Source organism: Takifugu flavidus, chromosome 2, assembly GCF_003711565.1.
Source record: "Takifugu flavidus isolate HTHZ2018 chromosome 2, ASM371156v2, whole genome shotgun sequence".
Classification (NCBI taxonomy): domain Eukaryota; kingdom Metazoa; phylum Chordata; class Actinopteri; order Tetraodontiformes; family Tetraodontidae; genus Takifugu; species Takifugu flavidus.
This window is the reverse complement of record NC_079521.1, coordinates 10,821,601-10,842,335: the sequence shown is the minus strand read 5'-3', so window position 1 is coordinate 10,842,335 and position 20,735 is coordinate 10,821,601. Positions and strand designations below refer to the sequence as shown.

Genomic DNA, 20,735 nt, shown 5'->3' with positions numbered 1-20,735 from the left:
CATTAAAGCGGCGAATTATAGACGAGCTGCACATCCAGGAATTCATAACTCCTTTATAATTCCTAAAAGCTTTAAACCTGGATATCAATATCATCTGAGTCAGTGCCGGATTAGCAAACCTTTACAGGAGAAAGAGCAGATGAGCACCAATATTCCATCAGGCAATTGATGAAGGAACATCTCAGTTCACAGACGGGGGCCACTGGCTTCACGATCCAGCAAGGAAGATTATTTAAAAGGATGTCAAAAGATGAGGAAATCTTCAAAGTGTACAACACTTGAGTAGATGAACATGACCCTTTCTGCCAGGAAGAGCCAGGTTTTTTACTGGTAGACACTACTGAATATGATAGAAAACCAATCAGGAGGGTGATCTAAAAATAGATTTTTAATTATATTTCATGCTTAAAAAAAAGGGAGATTTGTTCTGATTACTTGGTTTTAATGACTCGATCAACATCATCTCAATATTACACATGTCATTTGCTTCTTCTGGGAGATATGATATTTCTTTAGAGACGATCTAAAATGGGTTCAGTCATCATTTCAAGCCCTCCAGCTTTTGGTCAGAGCAAAAGATGCTGTGGATTCTGAATACTAAACATTCCATTCTTTCTTTGATTAAAGATTTACCTTGGACCTAACATAAATGTCTGAAGATATTCCATCTGCTGCCCCCAGAAACCCAAAGCCTGGAACAATGTAGAGTCTAATTTTAATATACCCCTCATCTATAGCTTTGTATATCGAGTTTATTCAGTTATTTTCTTAAACATCATTGCGTCAGTTTAAGCTGTGCTTGATAAATATCTTATCCAGTTATACATTATATAGATGTGAATAGAACTCTCTAAAATATGCCTATTATATATGTTTACGGCTGTTATTTTTCCAATGCCGCAAGAAGCCAGCATTTCTGTTTCCACTCTTCCAACCATGCAGCCTTCCTCACATCCCCACATGAAGCTAGCCAGCTTGTCATCCATCCAGCTCACAGCAGACCATCCCTGAGGAGCTAGCCTGCTTTCAGCTGCTCAGGAAGAGGGTCTGCAGTGAGAGAATAAAGGCAGATAGACTGGACTGCAGCACATGAGGCTGGGCAGGAACTGAGGCTGGGCAACAGCCACGGGGACACAGCAGGTACGGAGGCAACGGGAAATTTTACACAGCCCAGAACGACATTGGGGGGGCCGGAGAGGAGCTGCAGGAGGGGAAACGCAGCGTAAGATGTAGAAGTTATGGAGTAAAGCATAAAAACCAAACAGGTGGAGACAGTATGATGAAGTTAAACAAGCTCCCTGAAAGAGGGAGGAAAAAACCCCAAAAAACAGTGAAGCACGACCAAGCACACCTTGAAGAGCTTTCTTCATGCAAAGGAGACAGAGTTCATATCAAACAAAACCTCTCAGCAAGCCTCTCCTTGCATTCGAACATCTCTGCTGTTGAAAAATTCATAAACATGAACAGATAAAACATTGATGCCCCCCCCCAACACCATCCCACCTCCAAGTAAATAAGCTGAGTGTAAACATTAACTTCGCTGTAAATTCTATCTGCTCGATTACCTAAGTGATGATTCACCAGACTAATGAGACGGGTCACAGTTGATATTCTGTCGGAGTGCGCTCACGCCCACGACGGGCTCGATCGCTCTCCATCACACTCAGCGCAGTTTGATTCCAGAAAATAGGGATGAAATTCTGAGAATTGCTCTCCATCCATCAGCTGGAGAGTCGTCAGCTGTCACTTACAGAAGAATAATGGGGAGATCAGACCCAAACTCCAGCCAGAAGAATTGTCCAAAATCAGTTACTGGTTAATGAATGTCTTCTTGGTTTTTAGAGGAAGCACCAACAGATGCAATCAAAGGGTGAGCGCAGAGGCCCAGTCTGGCCTCCCAGTCAAGAAACCAACTTCTACAGCTGCGAAAAAACTGAAGAAATGACTTAAAATGAAGACCTTCCCCTACCTGAATCAGTGTAGACACCAAACAATTGAACTAAATATACTGTATACAGACTAGTCAGGATGTTCTGCATACAATCCAAATCCTGACTCAGAATTTAAACAGCAGGTAAAAAGTTAAATATAGGAGCTTTAGCAGAGCAAGCATTGCTAACTTGCTAGCGCACTCGGCAGTATGATTTTTAACACTAAATCTTTTAAATTCCAGGGCACGTATACTGGACAAACAGCAGTCTGAGTTGTGCATGGAAGCATACCGACGATTTTTTACCGTATGCCGATATCAAAATTTTGTTTCAATTAATGCAAAATATCTATATTATTCTGAAAATGCTATCAAATTCAACTACTTTAGAATGCCACCTGGACCATACTCAAGACGCTTATCCAAAAGTTGGCCTCACTGGTTTATCACCAGCTATTTCCAGAGGGGAATTATGTCGACGCTTCTGTGCTCCTCCCAGAGGAAAAGACTTCAATCTCTTTAGCATCCGAACAGCGAATAATTCCAGGATTGACCGTCATTCGGTGAAGTCTTTCACAACAACCAGATTCACCACAGATGTGTGTCCGTGACTGACTGGACTGAGGAACACAACAATGATATAATAAACACACAAATAAAAGTCAAATAATAACTGCATAACGTTCCAAGCACTGCCTCGGATATTTTGAATTAATTTTCTTTCTTTTAAAGTGCACAAGCTCAACATATTTAAATTTATGCTGCATAACTGTATTCCCCGAGGGCACTCATCTCTTTTAATAAAGTGAGGATATGTGTTTGTGTGAGTGTGCTTGTGCAGGAGTGAGTTTCGTTAACATTTCTCTAGGCTGAGGTCTGATCCAGAATCAAGTCACTCACACACCCCCCCGCCCGCAGCTCTTCACTATCCTCCGCCGCTATAGGCTAATTTCAGCACCACAGCTGGCAGCCTGAGCCGAACGCAATACGAACGCTAGCACAGAGAGAACCCCCAACCCACACAGGTGGAATTGAGCTGTGAGCTTGTTTGGTGGAGAGATGAGTGCTCCGAGGTGCCATATCAGTATCTGTCAGGCCTCCGGTTGGCCCACTGCTGGGAAACCACCTTGCTAAGCGTGACCACCACCTAGCCACCCGCCGCCTCTGTAGAGATCTGGGCGAGACTCGCTCCCCACTCAGCCACGACTCAGCCTAGCTTAATTAGCTCCACTCTCTTCTGGTACCTCTAAGCCTGACAAACGGCTGATCACTGGCTCCGTGATGGGGGCAGCCTTCGCACCAGCCTCCGTGCCATCATCATACTGCTTACACAGCTATTTATCTCAATTAGCCGACCCTTCATTCTTTGAAATATACGATGTTGGGATAAGGCTGCGGTAACAAGGGGATGAATCATCCCACAGGGGCTATTAAATATGTGCTGTTAAATGTCAAATGAGGTAACGAATGAACAAATAACCTCATCATCACGCAGCCGTGCTGGTGGCGGGCCCTTGAATCATTCTCTCCCAGGCAAAATTTGACAGTGTTCGCTTCCGCTGCATTTCTTTCTACTTTAAAATAGAAATCAGTGGGAGAAAACAATGGTGTATGGAGCAAACAGGTGGTGCAGTGTGAGCAGCATGCAGAGCTGAGCTGTGTGATGTCATCAGGAGGGGACGCGCAGGGACCAGACGCACGGAGAGATAATTCAGCCAAAGGTCACCCAAGGCTGTCTCACTACCCTCCCATCGCTGTGGCGTGCCGGTGGCCACCTACAACGGCAAACATCAGATGTGCTTGCGAGTGCTCATGTTTGATGGTTATCATGCTGCTAAGGGACACGAGAACAGTCGTGATTAATGACACATCTCTCCTGTCTCTCCCTCTCAAACCCAAGAAAAATGGCTTCATCCACCCGGACGAGTCCCATCTTTAATTCAACACTCACGAAGGAGACAATCTCATGAAGGTCCGCAAATTAAACACGCCCTGATCATAAATGACAACGTAGGGGATTCCTCCTCTTTTCTGTGAATCATTGAGCAGTTCTCTTTTTTCTGGCCATTAGAAATCATTGGAGTTAGCAAACAGGTTGAACCAGTTCAACCTTTAAAAACAAAATCATTCAGCAGAATATCACTGCCGTTATAATCTAAATAGGGTTTTAATCGCTCTGGTGAAAATACTTAGCAGAATACAATCTGCAGCAAATCAGGTGAGGCTTGTAAAGATGGAAAACCTCATCAGAACTACAGGAACTATTTATTTTCCCACAATGACCAGAGTGAAAATAGCTGCACCGAAGCTCTTCGATATGCAGCTATTTGCAGTTGTGTCATTATCTATAAAAGATTAAAACCCCACTAAAGAGGCAAAGAAAACACAAAACCTCCCCTCCCTCCCTCCCTCATCTGAGAAGACTAAGCATCATCTCACTCAGTCAGAAATGAGGTAAGTCAATTACAGTCAACTGGAAATGCAAACTGGCTGCTGTGCGAGAGGAACATCTCTGAGTGTACCCTGAACACGTGTCACAGGCAGATTATTCACACGGGACTGTGTTTGGAGAGGAAGTGCAGCAACTCCGGCTGTGCTGAGGATGATTATTAAGTCAGAGATGATGAATTATTAAAAGGAATGATGCGCCAGATGTTTCCCCCAGATGTATTCATGACAAACGTCCTCCTTGATCGGGCAGGGAGGGGAGCGTAACCAGCATCAAGATCTCTGTGGCCTTCAGGGAGTACCTGGGAGGGTGGAGGTCAGTGCTGTTGTCTCTGGAAGCACCGTCACCCTTAGACGTGACCGCCCTTCCATCATGTGAGGATTTGAGAGGGGAAAGCTTCTCTTACCGCCTTTTTGCTCACATACATTTTTCTTACTTTATTAGGCTATTAAAGTGGAGATTATTACGGATAGTAAAATGCAAATATACATATGACATCATTTTGAAGACGTGATATGAAAAACAGGCCTTTTCTCATGTCTAAAATGTGCTGCCTGGTCTTTTTACTGCATATTACGGCAAATCACCTAATTTTCACTATTTGGGGTTTTCCTTAGGCCAAATAATCAATCAAAGGCTGTGGGATGTAGCAGCATCATCTCGCTGTACTCTACATTTGGAGGAGGATAAGACTTGTTTTTGTTTTCCATTTCCCTGCTGATGCTGCATAAATCAACTCATTTTCCCACCTGAAAATGTAGGAGTCGGGTTTGCGATACCACCTCCCACTGTTCTATATTTGTGCTGACATAAAGGCTTGGATTAAACAAAGATTTGATATACGAATCGGAGAGCTGGCTATCTTTGGGAGGGCTTTTGTTTGGCATTGCTTGGAATCTCTGGCTTTCGATGCGGACAGGACCTCGGACACACATATTGAACTAGCTTTTAGTGATCTGTGAAGATTGCAAATATCAGAATCATAATATCTCAGAAAGATCCTTTAAAGCTAGTCCATGTAATTGTTTCATCTAGGCTGGTCTATTGTAGTTCAAATATTCTTTCAGCTTCCCGCTGATCCAAAATGCGGAGACTAGAGTCCTATCAGGAATGAACAACACAGATCGCATTTCTCCGAAATGGCTTCTCTCCACTACCTACCCATTAAATCCCGAACACACTTTAAAATCCTGACCTACAAGGCCCTTAAAGGTCAAACTCCATCATACCTGGAGAAGCTGATAGCACCATATCAACTCAATAGACTGCTCCACTCTCTGCTGGTTTATTTGTGGATCCCAGAATCTTTAGTGAAATGGGTGGCTTGAGCTATCAGGCCCGTCTGCTGTGGAACCAGCAACATTTCGAGGTACTGGAGTCTGACTCCCCCTCTAAAGATGGACCTTAAAACCTTCCTTTTTAGGAAGGAAATCCTTAGCTATGCTGCTACAGGTCGAGGTTGCCGGGGTACAGAAGCAGTTTCCTCGCCTGTGTTGCGGGCTCAGAGGTCAGACTCGAGGTTTCTGTATGTGCTGGAGGCACATGTAACGGATTCTGTACAAATAAAGCTGAATTTGAATTATTCGACATCCGACAGATGTCGTCTCTGAGGGAACGGCTGGAGATATTAAACAGTATTTAATGTCATAGTAAAAAGTGTCTTCATTTGTCTTCTGTTGCAAAAAAGGTCATTTTTATAAGGAAGCAAATTTCATTTCTCCACATTTGGTTTCATGAGAACTGCTGTAACTGCACCTTTATATTTATATGATTCTCTAATTCTGCCATTAGGGATTCTTTGCCTGTCCATGTACTTCAATGGCTCTCCAGGACATTTTCAAGGGCCACCTGAGCTGATGGAACCAACAACCAACGTCACTCCCGACAGACAACGTTCACCCAAATCCAAAAAGAAGGGGGACCACACTTGCAGTACCACCTATGGCAATAAGATCGGCTGAAAGCAGACATTGTTGGCATTGTTTAGAATTTGATCACAGTGACTAAAGTTATAGATGCGACTGTGCTCATGCAGCACCTGCATTTGATGAATTTTGTTCCCACAGCCAAAAGAAAATGAGTGTTTCATGGTTCTATTTGCAGGATGCCACTCCAAGTGCGTATAATGCATCAGGTTCTGGAGGAGGACAGCTTCTTAGATTCTCTAGTGTCATTCTTTGCTTTAAAATATGCAGGGGAACATGAAACATGCAGTGTGACAGTTTTGTGGGTTTTTTTGGCAGTTTACACGTCTTCGTTATATGTTAGGATTTCTTTCATGTAAAAAAAATGGCATGACTCCGGCATTCTCCTACGTCTAGGTATGAAAGGTTTAAGGAGTAAACGAGTCAGAGTCATTTAGACATGCTGCTGAATAAACTCCCACTGTTGTTCCATCAAAGCTCCTCTCAGCTTTTAGGTCTCCTTGTTGCCTCAGAGACGCAGCTGTACGACATGTGAAGCAGATTGAAAAGAGCAGCGGCATCTCTGAATGTGTTTTGCTACGCTTCCTCCTCCCCTAACCCTGACTAAAACAAAATGACGCCTCGCCCCGTGATGCAGTCGGTGCACGCTCCTGCTTCTTTAATACAGTACTGCTTCCTTTGATCCTTCGCTGAGAAGTTTGCCGTTCGTGACTTCCAAAATCTGACGGTCGGAACACTGAGGCGAGCTGCTGGCTTCATTTTTTGAGATATTTGCACAATCTAATCAGTGTCAAAAATCAAATTTAATCTACAGTCACATCCATGTCATCTCAGGGACTCTTAAAGCCCCCAAATTAGATTTGGTATATTGTTTCTCTATATGTGCAGGGTTTAAGTATGAATTCAGTTTTATTTTAATACCTCCAAATATTTGGAAGTGATGTTCTTGCATACTGATTTAATGTTACTTTCAAAGAGAATCTTGGGCAATTAAGTGGATTCAGCGTAAGAATATCATCAAAAGCCACTTTTTGGCTGAGCAGACGTTAATTCTGACATTGCGTGTAGCTCAACAGAACTTGGAAACATCAGCGCACTGTGCTAAAGCTGAAATCAGGAAATCAGAACTTTGCGCTGCAGGTGGTGAATGTTCGAGAGAGAATACTTGCTCCTTTCCTCCTTTTTTCCATCCGATGAAGATGCCTAAAGGCCTGATTGAGAGCACGAGAGTTTTGACTCCATTCTGTTTGTTATTTCTGTCGATAACACTGAGATTACCAGGACATGGTCATTACCAGGATATGGTAATCTCGGGACAATCTCTTGACAAGAAGTTGCTTAGCTGGGAACTGTGATGCATGATGGGATGGATGTCCACAACCTGCCTCCCACTCACACCCCTTGTAGCTGACTAGAGCGAGGAGCCTCGTGGTGTGATGTGATGTAAACCATCAGCAGAATGGTCAGCTGGAACTGGAACATTGGAAACAGAGGCAGAGATTTGGCAATCGCTACGATACTTGATCAATATAATAGCTTTGCTGCTGAGAGCTTTTTGATTCAGAAAGTGACAAAGCGACCGCTGTGATGAGAAATGTAGCGGGGCCAGTCACAAGGATGAAAAGGATGAAAACCGAAGAATTAAATGTGCAGCTTGAGCCTAAACCACCTCCGACAAGATGCTGCTGTCACGATGAACATTGCTGGATGGAAATCTGTATGTTTATACTTGTAATGGAAGGAATTCAACATTTTGAACCAGATTTCAGGGTGTGAAAATGTGACTCTTACACTTTGTGCACATAGGGAGCATCTGTATTTAGCAAGAACCACCAGGCAGTTTTGTCAAGCTGTGCCTGGGGGGTGGGGAGGGGGGGTGGATAGGGACATTAGATTTGTTAGCTCCTATCCTTAGTTACATGTTTGTCCGTGCATTAAATGTGTTTTCACACAGGAATGGGAATGATGTCAGGATGAACCAATGGCTGCAATTACTGGCTTATCTGAAATTTTAAAAAGGAGACTAAACCACCATAAGTGTTGTACATCAGCCTATCAAAGCACCAATGATGCAACCAAATCCAAATGGCATGATTTGGCATAATCTGCAGTATAAACCCAGAGAGCAAAATAAATTCCAGAGCAGAAACCAGCTGGGAATTATGACAGAGCTTAAAAAAAACTGTGTCCATTCCAGGTAATTTAAGTGGCACTCTCTGCTTTGCTCTCAGAGCAGTTAGTGTTGACAAAGTTTAGAATATCCTACCTTTTTCTGTGCATTGTAATGACATCAACAAGCATCCCCTAAAAAGACTGTTAGGCTTTGAAGCTGCCTTTTTCCCCACAGGCATGAAACTATAACGGCTGCACTTTGAACTTGGAATATTCACCAGGTTGCTCCAGCGAGGCGCTCACATGGAAAAGCAATAAGCTACAGCACATAACAGGCTTTAGCTGCAGTTTAAAGGTTGTCAGTGAAACCTTTTGGCCTTGAAGCCACATTTTGTGGTGCTGGAAAATCACCCAGGAAGTGCAAGCGCAGTGGTGCCAGCGTTGCCTCAGTATATCAGCTTGTTGACGTTGACAGTTAATCCATGTAGTAAACCGAGCCCAGATTGAGGGAAACGAGCCCAGTGCTCTACATTTCTATATGCTGTCCCTCTAGACTTATGTCTCAAACACGTTATCAACAACATCCATCGCGCCTCAGCTAGACAGCTAGAGATAAACGGGTAGAGAAAATCCAATTACATACAAATCGCATATTTTAATTATGATCTGAACCTTTTATTGATATGGGGCAGATCAAATCTGTTTGGTTTCCACAGATTTATGGCTGTTTTCTAACACAGTGAACATTAACTGGATGTATGGAATTCCTCCTTCCTCTCCTCTGTATGTTACAGCTGGTTGGCAATAAAGTTTTGACAACGTGAAAAGGTGACAGCAAAATGTCACCAGCTGCAATTAGTCGCAACAGAGCCAACTCCAATTCCAATCTACGGTGGGTTATAAAGCCACCTGAGCGAAAGCGAAGGCAATTACACCGAATCTGTCATACTATCAAAACAAAGACAATGGCTGCAGGCAGGAACAAAAACGAGGCTAATTATATCAGGCCTCCGATGGAGATGGCAGAATGCTGAATGCTCCTACTCTCACCTTCCACAAATATTGCGTGATCAAAAGTGCTGGACTGCAGCTGCGCCGACTGCGCCGCTTTACGTTAATGCGCGGCAGAGGATTCACTGCGGAGCTCGCCACATTTCGCAACGATTTCTGTGGGTGTGATAAGGGAACCGGTTTGAGTGGGAACTGTATAAACTGCACCCAAAATCACAGTAATTAGGACCGAATGTATTTAAGTTGCTGATCAAAGTGACTTTAAATTAATCAGTTTTGTTACTGAAATTAAGGAATCATTAAAGTTTCTCTTAAAAATGACCACAAACTCCCAAGAGCCAGCTGGCCGATACCTTGTTGGCGATCTGTTACCATCATCATCATCTTTTAATCTTCTTATGCAGATTCAACACTTGCTTTAAACATGCCTTTGATTTTGAGCTATCACGTCAAAGTAACAGTGCACTTTCATAACACGCCCCCAGCATTTTGGCCCCGGGTGGCTGGGCCTTACACACACTTTTTTGAATTCTCAGTAAATCAAAAGATGACACTGGCACCTCTCAGCGCTCTGCAGGCCCATCTTGTTCTTATCTGTGATCCTGACGCCTGAATTTCCTGTCGTGAGCCTCTGACGGGATTACACGGTTGTTGACTGCACGCAAATATAAGGATCCAAAACTTAATATTTCCATAATGTGCCCAACATGGTGCCGCTTGCCTTCATGCAGTCGTAGCGTTGCCCATGGAATGATACCATGGTAGAAGTGTAAAATATTTGACTGAGTCTGAAACAAGATTTCATTTATGTAGCAGACAAAGATGCCAGATTCGGGACCCTGGAGACCTAGACGATCAAGTCCAATTATAAGAATTCCAGTTCTGGGTCTGTCAGAGGAGCTTATGTTTCTTGCTGAATCTTACTGAAATCACTTGTCTTCTGATGTTTTTCAACACTGCCTTTAATCTGACAGCGAGGGGAAACAGAGGCACGTCTGTCCCTTTAAAAGATATCGCCTTCATATTCAATGAATAATTCAGATGGAATAATTCCAGTGAGGTTTCTGTGAGGTGGGACCAGTGTCTCGCCTCCTCCAACACTGGGACAGCCAGGAAACTAATGCATAAAAGATGAAAAGTCTGATGGCCTCCACCGGAGTCTGCAGCCAGGATGGTGTGCCACAGACGTTTGAGTCATGGCCTGGCTAAGCTGCCGGCACCCTGTGAACTGCCCACCGCCTTGTGGGCATGCTGGCACGGGCTCTATCTGTACTATCTCAGATACATGCGACCTAGCTCTGCTAGGAAAGTAAAAGTGAAAATAGCGACTATATGAATGAGGACTAAATGAGTTTACCTCCAACCAAATCCCTTAACCCTACAGGGATGCTGCAGTCTGCGGTCGAATTGAAATTTAGTTATGCTGTCATTTCCTTTTTATTTACCATAAAAATGTGTCATCACCTCTGTCATCACCTCTTTCTCCTCCTGAAACCAACTCCTGTCAGATATCCCAGTAGCATCTGCAACAGGAAGCTAAAAGCAGCTTGTTAATTTGCCTTTTCTTTAAAAAAAAAAACATGCAATTAGGCTCATCTGCAACCTGAGACGACAGATGCATTTGAGTGGTGCCAAACCAGCCTGCCCAAATTCCTGACACAAACATGATAACACCTCAGCAGAGCACATCTTAGACTGGTGCTTCATTGACGTTCTAAAACAGGAGCAGCGTGCACCATAGCGATATGCTCAGAAAAGAGGAAATGTTCAATGAGATGTGGATCTAAAACGTTGCCCCTTTTTACCTTCCTCTCTCCTTATTTACTGTTTCCATACTGAAAAACACACGACTGGTTCATTTCCAGCAACAAACTGCTGCAAAAAAACTGATGGAACCCATCATCACTTCCATTATTAGCTCCATCACTGCTGCGGTCAGTGTATTAAATCCTGTTAAAATAAATAAATAAATAAATAAAACATGGGCCCCGATTTACAGGAGCTCGGGATTGATTGTGAAAGAGATCTTGAGATAGCCAAATCATTAGGAGCCACAATAGGGACATTCAGCCCCTGTAAGATTAAAAAAAAAACAGTCAAGGCCAGTGACAGGCTGCTGTTCATGGTAGATTCTGGCATCACCACCTGCTGGGTTACACTGATTTTCAAGAGGCAAGAAGCACCAGAGAAACAGCTCTGAGATGTTTTTTAAAGCTATATGCAAATGTTGAATGCACTGTTTTAGAGGAGTCATGAAGGGATCGGTCACAGATGAGTGTTTCCAGGTTGCATCAACTCTAGCATCACATTTTTAGAGCTGCAGGACAGCCAAATTAGCCCAAATATTAAGACCAACTGCATTAAACTATCATTGTTGATGGCTCCAGTTATCAATGGGGTCCACATTCTAGCCGACTAGAAAACAATTTTGAATGGTATTTGACTTTTTTTTTTTTTTAAATCAAAATATTTTTTATTTTGATGAAAAGTCTGCTCCACACACCAGCCATTACATGATCATTTCTGGAGTTTTTTTTAACACTCCCTGCTGCTTGAAAGATGGCAGATATTAAATCATTCGTGACAGATAATTGTGACGTCTATTCAGGGATGTTAATCACTGTAATCAACGGATTTAGTCAGCTGTCTGATAATATAAAAAAAAAAAAAGAGTTGAGCTCAGGGCAGATTTTAATGTGGTTTGTGAAGCAAAGGCAGGGAAAAGTGGATAATAAAAGCACTGGAGCCCAGAATGAGCAAGATGTAAGCCACAGTTCAGCACGTATTGATCATTAAACGATAAATTCACCTCCTTTCCTGCACACTATCAGTGATTATAAAAATCCCAGATTTTGTTTCTTCTAAAATACTTATTTCAAGCTTTTACAATAAATCTGTCTCTTAACCCATGTTTACATTCACAGCAGTCACTTCTGATCTCATCGCGCACACAGAAACGTCTTGTTGCTGATGATTGGTGCTGAACAGTAGCACGGGCTGACCACTAAAAACCAAGTGCCGAGACACATTGGGACTCTCCTCCTGGAGCAGCTGCTGGAAGCTCGGCCTCAACCTGTCCATCATGAGCAGGAACACAAACAGACACGCAGAGGTCAGCGTGTCAGTCAGTGGTGACTGAAGGTAGAACGGAATGTCTTGAGGTCTGCGCTGCCAGGATGCTTCTCGTTTCTCCCTGAAAACTACACATTTTCAGACAGTAAAAGTGATTTATTTTCTGATCAGAGTGACCTGATGTATGGAATAGAATTTGTCACTGTACATTTGAAAGCAAACTGAGTCTTCAGCCCCATGAACCTGTGCTGTTTCACACTTCCACGCCCATTGTTCCTCATAGAAGAGCTGGTTTTGGATTGATTTTGTGTTTGATTCGAGCGATCCAGCTTTACATTTCAAGCAACGATGGTGGTTATTACCTGCACCAAAAGGAGGTATAAAGATATTGATGCTAAAAGAAACATTAAACATAACCAAGCATTCCAAAGCTTTTAAAATGCCAACAGAATGATGCGGCTTTTCAAAATAATGACTTTATCATTGGACAATCGTTGGCCTGTCAAACTATTGCAATGCTGTACATGCAAATGTGCAAAAAAGATCAACTGACCTGAAAACCACGTGATTTTTGTGACCCCAATTAATGAGCAATCACAGTAAAGAAGAGTTTTAATAGCTATTTCCTGAGAAGTCTCTCATTTCACACCCATAGTCTTGAATCTGAAATCATGTCTGATGATGAAAATAACCAAAGTAGCCTAACCCCGGATAAAGCAAAAACACTAAATATTTGCCCAAACTGAAATTTTAATGTATGAATCAGATGCAAGCGCACCCTTGAAAATCTATACTGTTCGTTAATTTCCTCTTCAAGATTTCACAGGAGCCCAAACGCCTGTGTTTTAACAACAACAACAGCCACCTCGCAGGACTGAATTAAAGAATTAAAGTGGCCCAGTGTGGATTTCGTTCACTCAGAGAGCCACAGACTGGGCATGCCTTCACAGGGGAGGTATCGACATGCAAAGTGATAATCACTATTGGAAGAAGATGAAAACTAAATCTACATTAGGGCAGATGGGAGCATGAGTAATTAGGTTGACAATCTAGTCTGAGAAACTAGGTCACCCTGTTGGTAACTTTATTTAATACAGAACAAACAAAGTTCTAGAACCATAGGGGCTCAATTAAAGCTGCTTATAATGCAACTCGCACAACCATAGTTTCGGTAATTGTTAGCAGAGCTCAAGAGTTGTCACACTGTCACTGCCTCTTCTTTCGTATCCTGTTATTAAAATATTTATTAAATGCACCCATAAAAATCTATTTTTCCATATTCTAACGATATAAAAATAACTTCTTATCTAGCTAAGCTAATGAAACAGATAAAATATGGTGTCGCGGGCAGAGTCCGATTACTTCCAAAGCGCATAAATCATCTTGACTAATTGCTGAATCGATCCGCTGTGGAGGAAGCAGAACTTTGCACCTTTTGAGAATACCAAGGAGCCTTCTGCCCCCTTTTGGAATAATGTTTTTTGCGCGTTCTTGGGATCTATCGGTGTTGCAGGGCCGTGAAAGCCACACAAGAACAGCCAAAATGAGAAATAGGTCATGAAAGATTGTAAGAGGTCCGGTTTCCTCCCCATTGGATTAGCCTCCCATTCCCCACATTATCTGGCTGCTGCACCTCAGCCCTGTCAGGAATCTATGGGGTGTGTGTGGTTGTGCATTTTAGATCCCCTCCAGCTTCGAGACTTGGACAGCTTCACCTCGGTAGAACAGGCAAGCTGCCCTGCCTGTATTCACACAGATCCAGTGGCTCGCACAGCCAACAACTCAAAAAAGCAAACGCACAAAAGATATACTTCCACTCTGATACGCCTCTCAGCACCCAGTGCTGCTCCTCTGGAATCCACACTGGGATTAAGGGCCAGTATTTACTCTCTGAGCCAGCAAAGTAAGGTTGGTGTGGAATGACCCAGTGTTTGGCCCAGTGTTAATAAAAAAGGGTGGTGATGGTGAATATCCCTTCTGAGAACGCGGGCTAGTGTAACACCGCATATGTACGTCTGGCAACTAAAATGTTGTCATGTAAACCAAGTTTGACGCACACGTCATTGCAGATTTTTGCTGACAGAAGGACACAGGTTTCCTACACATGACCTATAACACAAACTCTGCTCAAAAGTGAGGCTGCTGCAGAAAAGTGAAAGCAAAGTGTAAGGCCGCCATCACACCTCCAACTGTCATTCATCATCATCATCATCATCTTTCCACCACAAGTGCAACTTTTATCTGTGTCTTACACAAGAATCCAGATATCTGATAGGCAGCAGGTGCCCTGGCAACATGTGTGAAGTGAAACATTGATAATGAACATCAAGTGGCGCTCGAGTGAGTCCTGAGGAGTCGGAGCATCTGCTGCCATGGACAAATTAAAAGTGGAGTAATTATGAAGGGATGCTCCCGGGGTGATCTGGCTCAGCACGCCTGTCACACCACAAAGGTGTGGCGTGCGCGCTTTTGATCACAATCACGAATGAAACAAAGAATCGTGTGAGCCCGCCTGTGTGGAGGCGGGAGACAAAGACGATCCAGAACTTCTGTTGAAGCCACCGTCATGCGTTTGTGCGTGCGTGCGTGCATTACCTCGGAAGAGGAAAGCTTTGCTGTTGTTGTGTAGTCCCGCCACTTGGGTAATTCCATAGGTGGCATTTGCCAGGTCAAGTTCACTGATGATATCAATCTGGTAGTCTTGATCTGATCCGAAAGCCAAAGCTACAAGAGAGGGGGCGAAATTACCGTTACACGGTGAAGTCCGGTTAAAACACGCTGGCGCGATTAAACCGAGAAGGTTTTTAAATGAAATGCAAATTCATTTTTACAGGAAAGACATTATATTTCTTTTAAAAAAATAGCACGTTGTGAAAAGACATGTTGTAATTAATTCGCCCCGTAAAAACGCAACGTTGTCTCCCCGCCAACACCTGTGCTCGCTGTGGACGCACTGTGCGCGCACTCAGAGGTAACTGCAGGTGTCAATTACTCTACCAATTCTATTTTTACACCCCGTGTTCTCACAAAGAAACTCGATAAATGGCACTTAAAATATTGGCAGTCAAAAGGCACATTTAACATAAGGCGCTTTGTGCGTAAAAATGTTAATGCGCAACAGAAAAATGATTTGCAGATTTGCGAAAAGTCTGCGATTACCTGGTTTGGTAAAAAAGAAAAGGGAAAACAAAGTGAAGTAAATATCCATTTGTGCTGGAGTTGCTCTGTCCTCAGTCCTCGACGTGCGCGTATCCACTCTCAGGTCCGTCTGCTGGAGTGCGCCGCTCTCACCTCGTCTGCCTGTGCAGGAACGGCGGAACGATCCAAATCACAGCAGCGGGGGTTTTCTTCTTGCCACAATCTCACCGTTTTTTGTTATTTGAGCGCGTCCGGTCAGTCCCGTTTTGGCATCAGCAGCGAGCTGCCAATGTGTTTATCTCTAACATGTTTTTAACTGCACCACGGGAGCAATATCTGCCAATCTCGTCAAGATTCTGTCTGTCAAGATCCCCCTGTCCACAACACTTGCAGTTTTGGAGGTGAGAAAGGTTTTTTCGAGGGAAAGTTAGAAGGCTGTTCTCACGCAGAGAATATCCTCCGACTGATCTCTTGAGACAGATTAACAAATTAGAGCAGATTTAATGGACATGACGACGCTTTGACAGTGGGAAAATACAGATATGTTCGTGGGGAAATTCTAGCACATCAGAGGCACAGATGATCGAGATTCTCCTCTCTGCACCCCCATAACATCCTCCACTTTGACTTATCTTCCTCCCACCTTTCCCATTCTCACAATCCCTGGGATTTATGAGCGCTGCTACTACAGTCCCCTCTCCTCTGAGGCCTGTCCTTATTGGGAGCCATTAATCATACCATTCTTTTGCTGCCTCTAATTTGTGTACATTGTCAGCTTGTCTAGGTTACCTTCATCAAAATCGAAGCGAGCGGCACATTCGGCTCTGTGATTATGCCGTGTGCTCCACACCGGATGGTCTGCTTTGTGATGTAGGTCATTGTTTCACCTTTTCAAATTAGTCTGTAAACAATAGCAGCATTTCTCAACATGATCCACAGTTTCACAACTACAAAACCACAAAGGAAAACATTTAATCGCAGGTTGCAGAGCTGCGAGGAGGATGAGGAGAAAGGAATTTTAGACTGTTGAAACACAATCAGGATTGTTTTGGTGAGAGCTGGTACAGTTTGTCGCTTTGCAATATTGTTGTGGTGTTTTCAAAATGTGCACTAATATGTCCACATAGGATTACAGCTACTGGTACTGGGGGAGTACAGGCTGAACACTGGGATAATTGGCTCATTTTGGGGAAATGAAAGCCAAGTTTGTTTGACAGTCATCACACAAACTACCTGACATCCAAAAAAGGCCCTTTTTGGTCTTTCCATGACTGGTTACTATAGAGACATGGCGTGGGCATAAAACACATCTTTATTTATAAGTTATGCTAGAAATGAGGTCTACATAGTTAGGCCAGATTTAAAATTGGAGTGATTCTGGCGGTGAGAGCCGAGTGTTGGATTGGAGGCAAGGAGACAGAAGTCTCACAAGGATCAAGAAGCTGAGGCACAGGTAAACACGGTGTTAGTTGGGATTCAGGTACGGATTCAACGTGAGAAAATCCCCAGCCGTGAGGTTGGCTGTGGCGTTACCCCAACTGAACAATCTTGGCCTGGGAAGCAGCGCCGGGATATACATAGGCCTAAAGCCACAGGAGTCACTACTGTGCAGGTGAATTGGCAGCTAGAGAAGAATCCTAAAACTACGTTCTGAAAAAGAATGATGGTGAGACGGAGCTGCAAGAAGCAAAGCAGCAAGAAACACAATTACAAGGGTGAACAGCGGAAACAGCAGTGCTCTAAGAGGAACACCCAGTACTGGGAAATTTAGCGCCAATTCCACTTCAGCCCAGTACCGTCAGGTCAATACCTTCTTTATTCTTCGAATAAAATGCAGTAGATTTGTTTTAGAATTTTTTTAAATGTTATTTAGCTCTGTTTAGCTCTTTGGGACCTGTTGCCTGCATTTTTAAACTGTTCAAAAATTTTGCCTGGAGGCACAGTGGTCAGTATTATTGCCTCACCACAAGAAGGTTGTGGGTTCAATCCCCAGCTTCAATAGACCTTTTTGGGTCTCCCTGGGCTTTTTCTGTTTCCTCAACCATTAAGAGCACGCCTAGATTGGCCTACAGTGGAAGAGAGGAGCCATTTCATATCTGTGTGCATATATATTTATCATGTGCTCATCAAATCAGCTAGTACAGCCCAGTTCACTCAATGTGGAATGACTCCAGTCAGTGGACCTCAACCACAATACAAAAACCAAGGGAGACCAGAAAGAAAAGTGGATGCACACCAGTTTGCTGAAAACTGACAAGTTCGCCTTGTGGAGGACGCTGTTGTGTTTGTGGGCGGAGCTTAGTGTCTATTCTAAGTGAGCAAAAACAAGCGGGGAACATCCAGAAAACACCAGCTTTAATGCTCCATTTGCTCTGATGCAAAATCTCGGAGCATGCCCTGCAGGAACAGAGCGAGAGAATCTTCAACCATCTGTCTGTGCAGTTTGTGAGAGTTTGGGGCTGCATTTTTAAAGCTGGAAGTCATAATCCACAATTGTTGTCTTCTTTTACAAAACAAATGACATAACATGAGTTGGCTTGAAGCTTGAAGATAAAGTGAGCCTTCAGTATCTGGAAAAACCAAAAATGACATGCATATTATATAACTTGCTATACCTATATTATTGTAATATGCTGCAGGATTGTTGTCTGCTATGGCTCCATTTTGTTTCTCTCTTAATTATTTTTTTTTATTTCCCCAGACATAGTTCATTTATAGTGCGTTACAGTGAATCCTCTGCTCGGTGGCACACAGATGTTGTGACGTGGCATCCTGCTGCGTCACGCAGTCAAATTAGGAGGCAGGATTGTGATGACAAGGCTGATTCTATTACTGAGTGCAGAAAAATAATGCAACCCAGGTAGACACAAACTTCTGACAGGGCTTTGAACACAAAGCTGAATGTTATCACCCGGTTAGGGAACACTGCCGAGTCCCAGGGGCAGACCCCCTGGGACCCCCCCCTTTTAAAGACAAAATAATCACATTGCTACTGTACACATTCTTGTAGTTCTATGTATGTGAGGAATTTATTGGCATAATGGATAACCCAGCTCCTTTCACTAAATCCAAATCTAACCTCAACTGTTAAATCATTTAACCCTCAACCATCCTCTGAAGTTTTGACGACCAGTTGAAATGTCCTCATTTCCCAAAAATGCCAGTTTGCTAGTAGGATGGAGATTTTAGTTCTTGTATTATTATTATTAGCGAGTACGAGAACACACAGGTGCGGTTTTCTTCATTTTTATTCTTGTGCTGTTGTATTTTACAAAGGCTGACCTCAGAAATACAACTGAACCTGCCCAGATCGGGATCTTCATTCACTGGTCAAGTAGATGCGCATCCACGCAAGAGTCGAAATTATTTTCCATCTTATTTTCAAGCAAATCAACTGAAACCATTTGTAGGCCTGTCTGCTGGGAGCTCTTACACACACACACACACACACACACACACACACACACACACACACACACACACTTTAGACCTTGAGAGAAAATCTTACAAACTTGACATCTAAGAAAGACGTTTTTTTAATTAACTAAAATGTTTGTCTTTGATATTTCCTCACCATACTTTGGGAGAGAGCAATGTTTTGGGGTTTTAGCGATGTGGGGGAACATGGCTCAAAATGAATTGTGGTTTAACCGTGACACACTTTAAGTATATTATCCTTAGAAGAAGCCCAGACTAGCACTGGCAGTTTTGAACATGCCATCAGGTGGTTAAAACAGAGAGGTGGAGGTGAAGCCTCAGTAAACAGTGCGTGTTATACCTTTCAGCAATGCTGTGATGTAGTTTATGTCCAATCTGGCTTTAATGGGTTCAGCAGTGGGGGTGCAGAGTATCTGAGGGTTATGAGTCTGCACTATTGGAGTCTTATAAAAACCGGGGGCACGTCCAGAGGGACACCTTAATAGCACTCAGGGGAATCAATGCTCTAACTTCATTTTGTCAGCCACAGTTGAATCTTCGTTCACTGTCACTTCTCTGGGAGCATGATTAATGTGTTCCTTCAAGGTACTTGCACCACAACAGCGACAACAACAAAAAAGAGTTTTGCCAGCGCGCAAATGCAGCAGTGTGCATTCTAAAGTGGTGCCATTCAGTAGTGACCGAGCTGCAATGATTCCACAAACCCTCATCTCGAAACTGCATTTGCTTTGCCAGAATTTTTAAAATGGTTTTCTGCATTCATACCAGAGGGGGCTTCTGGCAGGTGGCTTTGATGCTTTTACTCGAGCCAGCTGTGAAAGCAGAATAACGTGTATTGAGTGGGTACCAACAGTGTAAACTGGTGCATTGTTCACAAAAACTGTTGCCGGGAGGCAATAATCAGGCTGCACAGCAACTCATCTCTGGACATGATGGACATGAATTGTCCCAGCAAGTTGGGTGGTGTGATTCCTTTGTCAAATCCAGAAGCACTTATCCCGAGCCTGACCCACTTTTGCTCTCAACTTTCTTCAGACAGGCAGAGGTAATCATCCTTGGTACAATTTAGATGGGGGGGGGGGGGGGTAAATGCAACATCTCTCTTTTGCGGACTGCAGCAGTGTGAATGGAATGCCAACCCACTCGCACCAACCCCTCAAACTGAACTGAAGAGATTTTTGTGAGCTATTCACTTTAAACCAGACTGTAGAACATTAATACTGATAATATCAGGGATGAATCAAGATGCTGCCACTGCCCAAGAAATTCTGTAAGAGGTTTATATCAAATGCAGGAGCGCATTAGTGTCAACTTGCAAACAGCAGCAATAAAAATAATTAGGAGTATTGAGTGTTGCCCTTACAAAGCCAGAAAAGATATGTTTCCTCTTGAGTCTGCATGCTCACACCTCATAATGAAAAAGCAATACAAAAATGCAACAATTAGGCTGATTGAAATGATTGAATTTGCTTTTTTTTTTCTTTTTGTCTCAAAGTGCAACTCTGGGGAAAGACAGATTAGAAAGTTTGAGATATTTGCTGATATTCTTCAGCATGTGATGTTTTCCAAAGTGCAATAATCAAATCAAAGGGAACAAAGTTATTACATTTAATCTTGAGCAGAGAGTGAATTTGTCTGTTCAGTAGTTTTGTGCAGAAGC

At 43.2% G+C, this 20,735-nt stretch overlaps 1 protein-coding gene across 2 annotated transcripts in view; it reads right to left on the bottom strand.

Moving 5' to 3' along the window:
* LOC130517456 (protein kinase C-binding protein NELL1-like) overlaps positions 1 to 15,817 on the bottom strand; it is a 128,971-nt gene extending 113,154 nt beyond the window's left edge. For both annotated transcript variants that reach the window (XM_057019354.1, XM_057019361.1), the window contains exons 1-2: positions 15,659 to 15,817; positions 15,095 to 15,223 (exon numbers count right to left, since the gene is read on the bottom strand). In XM_057019354.1, the coding sequence (XP_056875334.1) occupies positions 15,095 to 15,223; positions 15,659 to 15,707 (178 nt within the window). In that variant the 5' untranslated portion in view covers positions 15,708 to 15,817. The remainder of the gene's footprint in view (positions 1 to 15,094; positions 15,224 to 15,658) is intronic.
* Positions 15,818 to 20,735: the final 4,918 nt, after the last annotated feature.